The sequence below is a fragment of the Pempheris klunzingeri genome, chromosome 3 (genome assembly GCF_042242105.1).
Source record: "Pempheris klunzingeri isolate RE-2024b chromosome 3, fPemKlu1.hap1, whole genome shotgun sequence".
Lineage (NCBI taxonomy): Eukaryota > Metazoa > Chordata > Actinopteri > Acropomatiformes > Pempheridae > Pempheris > Pempheris klunzingeri.
In genome coordinates this window covers 28065983-28073054 of record NC_092014.1, presented here as the reverse complement: position 1 = coordinate 28073054, position 7072 = coordinate 28065983, and the positions used below count along the sequence as shown (strand labels likewise).

The following is a 7072-nucleotide window of genomic DNA, read 5'->3' as shown; positions in this document are numbered from 1 at the left end:
TATGGCTGAATAGCTGTTAATCTCCTCCTGAGTCAGATGTGTCCAGGCCAGCTTCCCTGCAGGCTACACAAGCGTTAGCAACAACGCTCAGCACAGGTATGTTGTCGACATTTGAAGACATAGCGATTGGTGTAAGATCAGAAGAGGCCGTCCCATAGTATGTCTTTATTGTTCAGAGAGACACGAGCAGATGCTGAAGATCTGAAGATCGGCACACATCATCTTCCCTCGGTGTGTATACAGCAGATCTGTATACACACCCGAGGGAAGATGATGTGTGCCGATCATCAGTTGTCACCTCCAGAAATGCATCCGATGACACTGCCATCATGGGAAGTGTGTCAGAGGAACGACTGTGAATGCAGGAAGGTCATCATGGACTTTGTTGACTTGTGTGAGCAGAATCACCTTCTAGTTAAGACAAAGGACAAAAACAAAGGAGATGGTGGTCGACTTTCACAGAAAACCCCCCTCCAACACTGCACCGGTGAACATCCAGGGACTTGACATCGAGAGAATGAGGACATACAAGTACCTGGGTGTTCACCTAAATAACAAATTTGACTGGACAGACAACACTGACTCTCTTTATAAGAAGGGTCAGTGTGGTCTATACCTGCTGAGGAGGCTAGGATCCTTCAGTGTGGACAGGCCACTGTTGGGAACCTTCTATAAGACTGTGGTGGCATCTGTGGTCTCTTATGCAGTGGTGTGTTGGGGAGGGGGACAAGAACAGGCTCAACAGACTGATAAAGAGAGCCAGCTCAGTCTGTGGCCGCCCCCTGGACTCCATAGAGGTGGTGGGAGAGAGGAGGATTTTGGCCAAACTGTCCTCCATCATGGACAACACCTCCCACCCTCTGCATCAGACTGTGGGGACCCATACACCCTAGGAGTAAGAAGGAGAGTCTTTCATTCCCACTGCAGTCAGTCTGTACAATGCTGCACTATAATCTGCTGCACCAAATACAATCACCACTCACAATACAGTACAACTGATGTTAAGAGATAAGATAAGATAAACCTTAATTCGTCCCACATTGGGGAAATTTGCACATTTGCAGCAGCAAAGAAGAAGAAAAGCAGTGCGAAGATAAGTTAAACAACAGGTGCCTCTATAAGTAGAATATAATATAAATATAATTTAAAAAAGCTATGCAGTAAATACAAATATAACAAAGAGATTGCAGCTTTCTCGTCATTTGGACGACTCAAAGTGCTCCAACATGATTTTCTCACAGACATTGACACACTGAAGCTTTGCTCCACTTGGGGTTCAGTGTCCAAGGACGCTTTGATGCTGATTTAGAAGAGCTGGGGATCGAACCGCCGTCCCTCCTATTGGTGGACGACCCACTCTACCTCCAGCTGCCTGAAGTCAACATCATAACAGAATGACAGAAACGTGAATTGAACCCGTAGTTTGGTTCCAATATGTAGTTTCAGACCACAGTTCAGTCACATTTCAGATGCATTCAGGTTTTATTATTGTGAAGAATTTAGCGGTTAGTGCTCGTAGTGACTGACAGTTTGACTCCAGCATGTTTTGTTGTTGTCAGACAGCAGATCAGTCGCATGTATATTCATAGTGAGGAGGTCTAATGCTTTCTCTGTCTCTGAATATCCCTGTCTTAACCCCCCCAAAACCCACAAAGTGTTAACTAAACTTGAACATGCTGTCTCCGTTAATCACAAACATGACCGATGGTAGGAACAGATGTGTGACAGGTTTTTCTCACTACGTGTGTTACTCTGTGTGTTCTGTATTTTTCCCTTATAGGCTGGATGGAAGTAGAAGCCTTCCCACATCCATCAGATTAGTAACGATACTTGATACAAATATCAAAGTGATGACAAGAACATTCAGTTACCGACTTAGTGGTGTTAGCAGTGTTTTGAACAGACAGTCACCCACAATGCCACTGTATTGTCCTTGCTTTAAACTCTGTGCATCAGCAAACATTTTCCTGTAACCTTGATGTCTAAAAAGATGTAGAAAAATTAATGTGAATCCACTGCTGCTTAAACCATCACACAGGCACCGCTCCGCAGCTTTTCCCTCTCCTTTCTCTGCTAAAACACTGTCAAATGCACCGGAGCTCCTCCAAAGGTGGTCTAGCAGCTGGCCCACATGTTTGTTCAGGGACTCCGAGTAGAAACAAGCGCCTGCTGATGGTCACTGTGTGATAAACTACACTTATTCTGGGAGCAGCAAACACAGTGAGGATGAACGAGGCTCATGGTGACCTTGAGCCAGACTTCCTGTCAGAGCTGCTCACCGTGGCTGTCCACATTTCTGCTGCTCAGGACAGAGCAGTGTGTGAGAGAGTGGTGCTGACCCACATTCGGAGCTGCATACCGGACACACTAGACCCCCTACAGTACGCCTACCGGACCAACAGGTCCACTTCAGACGCCATTGCTGCAGTCCTGCACACCTCCCTCTCACACCTGGAGAATAAAGACTCCTACATCAGGATGCTCTTTATCGACTACAGCTCGGTCATCCCCCACAAGCTCACCCACAAACTGTTGTCACTCGGACTGCACCCCCCCCCTCTGTGACTGGCTCCTGGACTTTCTGACTGGCAGGCCTCAGTCTGTCAGGATAGGAAACAGGACTTCAGCCAGCATCATCACCAACATCGGCACACCTCAGGGGTGTGTCCTCAGCCCCATCCTCTACACCCTGTTCACCCACGACTGTGTTGCCTCCCACAAGGACAACACCATCCTGAAGTTTGCAGACGACACTGCTGTGATAGGACGCATCACCGGTGGAGACGAAGCATCCTACAGGAGGGAGGTGGACACTCTGGTGACATGGTGTGAGGACAACAACCTCACCCTCAACACGGACAAGACTAAGGAGATGATAGTGGACATGAGGAAGGAGAGGAGCCCTCATCAGCCACTGCTCGTCCGAGGTCAGGAAGTGGAGAGGGTGAGCAGCTTCAAATACCTGGGGGTCCACATCAACGAGGACCTCACCTGGACACTGAACACCACACAGCTGGTGAAGAAGGCCCAGCAGCGGCTGTATTTCCTGAGGAGGCTGAGGAGGTTTGGCATGTCGTCAAAAATCCTCACCAACTTCTACAGCTGCGCTGTTGAGTCCATCTTGACCGGCTGCATCACCGTGTGGTACGGCAGCACCACCATCATGGACCGTAAACGCCTGCAGAGAGTGGTGAAGACCGCGTCCAAGATCACCAGGACTCCCCTGCCCTCTCTGCAGAGCATCTACAGGCACAGAGTCCACCGGAGGGCTGCCTCCATCATCAAAGACCCCACCCACCCCCAACACAAACTGTTCCCTCTCCTCCCCTCAGGCCGGAGGTACAGGAGTCTGAAGTGCAGGACGTCCAGACTCAGGAACTCCTTCTTTCCCTCCGCCATCAGGCTCCTTAACAGCCGATAGGAGTCACTACTACTATCTCCAATGACTGTACTTTATTTTAAGTATTTTTATCACACATGTAAATATATTTATCACACATGTAAATATATTTATCACACATGTAAATATATTTATATTTAGCAATAGCAGTTTATATTTACAGTTATATTTATATGTTTTATATTCTATTCTATCCTCTCCTTTTTCACTCTTTGGCATTCGGTGCGGATGGCAAAGCAAGATTTTCATTGTACAGGGAAACTTGTTTCTACACTGTATACATGACAATAAACACTTTGAATCTTTGAATCTTTGATCTTTGAATCTTTGACATGAGGAAAGTGCTCCGGTCATCTGTGCGCTCGCTGCCACTTGTTTGTGTCACACTTTGTAATAACAGTCAGTGTTGATGAGCAAACACACTGAGCAGTAGATGACAGCAGCTGTCTGTGGCAGCCTAGTAGATGGTTTGTGTTCTGCAGTGCTCACAGTGAGGATCTGGACTTCTCCTCTAATAATCCAGACATGATTGTAGTTGATGCTCACTGAGAGTCCAAGTCCTTTTCAGATGGTCCACGTCTCTTGTGATCTCCAGCAGTCCTTCAGCAGCTGTTGTTGTCTCTCATCACCATGACAGTTAACAAGTGAACATCTTTGTAGTTTTGACATCCAGCAGAGGAATTTCATCCTCCAGCTTTGTATGGAGGGACGACAGAGGAAGACGTCTGCACTGCTGCTTCCTGGTCTTCTCCCTGCTCTCTGACTGGTTGACTAGTTGTATTCCTCTTTATCTTCTCTCCGTCTCCTCTCTCCCAGCAGGAGGCTTTCTGTGTCCCCAGCCTTCATCCCATCACAGAGGCTGCTGCACCTTCTTGTTTGCTGTGTTTGGAGCCTTTGTGTGCGTTAAAGCTGGTGAGCTGCAGCTATGTGTGTCTGTCCTCAGTCAGAAGGTACGGGCGTCCCGTGATGGTGAATAACGGTTGTCTGCACTGGTCAGAGTATCGTCCAGTGCTTCATTTCCTTTTTATGGACATGTGAAATAATGAAGAGCTGCTGAAACAATCAAAGACAGGTTGGATATACAACCTCTCCAAATGAACCCAGTATAAATGAATGTCCCATTGTTGGCTCATACTGCCCTCTGCTGGCTAAACATGGACACAGGATGCATATATGGAAAATAGAAACGGGGAAAGGGGGGGGTTGTTATACACCGTCTTTGGCGCGCTCACGGGGCTCTGTGGTGCGCCTTTACGCATGACGCAGCGCGTGGGCACGGAGCGCTTTTTGTTTGGTTTATTGGAGCAGGAGTGAGTTTGTGGTGGCAGAAAGAACCAGTGAGGAAGGAAGCTCCAGGCTAAGAGGGTTTATCATTTATGATGTGAAAAATAAGGTTTTAGGAGGAGAGTGTCCGCTCAGTGTGATTTCTAAGCACGTAGAGACGGAGGAGCTTCCACACCTGCTTCTGTTTGTGGAGCCCAGAAACAGCAGTCAGAGTGAAAGAGGGGAAAGGAGATGAAGCAGAATGAGAGAGGAAGGTAGTTTGTGGTCTTCACTTGAAGTGGGTGGCTCTGAAAAGAGCCGTTGGGTTGGAGGAGCAGCTGAGCTGCTTACTTGGAGCTGGTGTACTTGGTGACAGCCTTGGTGCCCTCGGACACGGCGTGCTTGGCCAGCTCACCGGGCAGCAGCAGGCGGACGGCGGTCTGGATCTCCCTGGAGGTGATGGTGGAGCGCTTGTTGTAGTGAGCCAGACGGGAGGCCTCACCGGCGATGCGCTCAAAGATGTCGCTGACGAACGAGTTCATGATCAGCATGGCCTTGGACGAGATGCCGGTGTCGGGGTGGACCTGCTTGAGGACCTTGTACACGTAGATGGCGTAGCTCTCCTTCCTGGTCTTCCTCTTCTTCTTGCCGGTCTTGGTGGCCTTAGACACGGCCTTCTTGGAGCCCTTCTTGGGTGCAGCCTTGGCGGGTTCAGGCATGTTTCTCTCCTGGTACTGTACAGTAACAGATGAGTGGTGCAGAGGATGGCTGCTCTTCTTATCCAGTCTCCGCTGCTAATAGGGCTGTGTGGTCCCCCTCCTGTGATTGGTTGAGCCTCTCACTGGGTGGAGGAGGTCTCCTCTTGGAGGTTTGAGTCACAATAGCAGCTGTGCAGCACATCATCCAGTCAGAAGTACTGCAGAGACAATAAGACACGGAAAAAGGACAAGAGAGTTATTATGGATGTTTTTACATGTTCTTCTAACACTGATCTTTTTATTCAGGTCTAAATGTGGCACAGATCCACATCAGATGGACAACCTGGGAAACCAAGCATCCAGCAGACAGAGGAAGGAAGTGGGATTCATACATGAAGCAGTGGGCTCAGGTTGGACAAAACACTGAGGCCCAACTTTGTCCTAAAGAGCTTGAGTGTGTGAAAGGAGGGTCTCAGGCCTTTCTTGCTCCTGTATGAATGAAGTGTGGATGGGATGTGTAGAAAGGTGCTTGAGTATATCAGAGGGAGTCAGCTCTCCATACAGGTGTGGGGACTGAGGGGGTGTCGGTTCAGGTGTTCAGCAGTAGAAGTGGTCCGACACAAAGATCCTGTCCTGGTGTGGGTGTGAAGCTGCTGATGAGCTGCAGGCTCCTCATCCTCCACTCACACAGAGAGCAGACTGGATGGAGCTCAGCTCCACTATGAAGACCTGAAGAGTCTGAACAGGGTTCAGAGACTTTGGTGTTCACTCTAGTTTCCACCATGAAGCTCTGGTTTCTTCTTACTGCAGCTTTAAATGACACTTTAGTACAAAATGTGATCTGTTGTTTAGTTTGATGATGGTATTTGATCAACACTCCTGTTCTACATCCAGTCATATGACACCTTAACCATTATTATACTACATTAACATGATGTGACAGCACAATGTGAGGGGACCAGGACATTTGAGTGAGGAGCGAGTGACCGGTGAGACGGAGGACATGAGCTCTGTGGGACTCGGTGGGCGGCTCTGAAAAGAGCCTTTGGGTTGAGCGGGCGGTCGGTGAGCGGGTTTAACCTCCGAAGCCGTAGAGGGTTCGGCCCTGCCTCTTGAGGGCGTACACCACATCCATGGCGGTCACGGTCTTCCTCTTGGCGTGCTCGGTGTAGGTGACGGCATCCCGGATGACGTTCTCCAGGAAGACCTTGAGCACACCGCGGGTCTCCTCGTAGATCAGACCGGAGATCCGCTTGACTCCGCCGCGGCGAGCCAGACGGCGGATAGCGGGCTTGGTGATCCCCTGGATGTTATCACGGAGGACTTTACGGTGCCGCTTGGCGCCTCCTTTACCGAGTCCTTTTCCTCCTTTGCCTCTTCCGCTCATTTCTGCGTCTCTTCTCTCTGCGGTGACTACAAACAGTCTGCTGTCGGACGGCTCACCGGCGGTGGTTGTATCGTAACTGCGGACGTGATAGAGGACACCTTCTCTGGGCGGAGCCAACCTCAGCGGCCCCTCGTCCTTCTGCACTTTGAGCAGCTCCGAGTCAAAAGTCTTCCTCTGGTTTGTCTCGCTTTGAAACGGTTTCCTACATTTTGTGACAAGAAGAAAGACAGAAAACACAGAAGCAGCAGTGAATCAGCTGGAAGCTGCATCAAGTCACACACATCTGCAGCATCAGCACCTTTTCATCACTGATGAGAATAAAGG

The 7072-nt window shown here is 49.3% G+C and overlaps 2 protein-coding genes across 2 annotated transcripts; both read right to left on the bottom strand.

The window, feature by feature from the left end:
- Window positions 1–4947: 4947 nt before the first annotated feature.
- Window positions 4948–5383, bottom strand: LOC139224640 (histone H2B 1/2). The gene has a single exon (XM_070856012.1). The coding sequence runs from the start codon at window positions 5380–5382 to the stop codon at window positions 5011–5013; it is 372 nt and encodes a 123-aa protein (XP_070712113.1). The 5' UTR covers window position 5383; the 3' UTR covers window positions 4948–5010.
- A 1001-nt stretch (window positions 5384–6384) lies between these two features.
- On the bottom strand, window positions 6385–6769 carry LOC139224730 (histone H4). The gene has a single exon (XM_070856033.1). It carries the CDS (start codon window positions 6746–6748, stop codon window positions 6437–6439), a length of 312 nt encoding a protein of 103 aa, XP_070712134.1. The 5' UTR covers window positions 6749–6769; the 3' UTR covers window positions 6385–6436.
- Window positions 6770–7072: the final 303 nt, after the last annotated feature.

Bases quoted from the DNA above. Each gene is read 5' to 3' on its own strand.
- LOC139224730 (XM_070856033.1), bottom strand. From the start codon at position 6,748: ATGAGCGGAAGAGGCAAAGGAGGAAAAGGACTCGGTAAAGGAGGCGCC.
- LOC139224640 (XM_070856012.1), bottom strand. From the start codon at position 5,382: ATGCCTGAACCCGCCAAGGCTGCACCCAAGAAGGGCTCCAAGAAGGCC.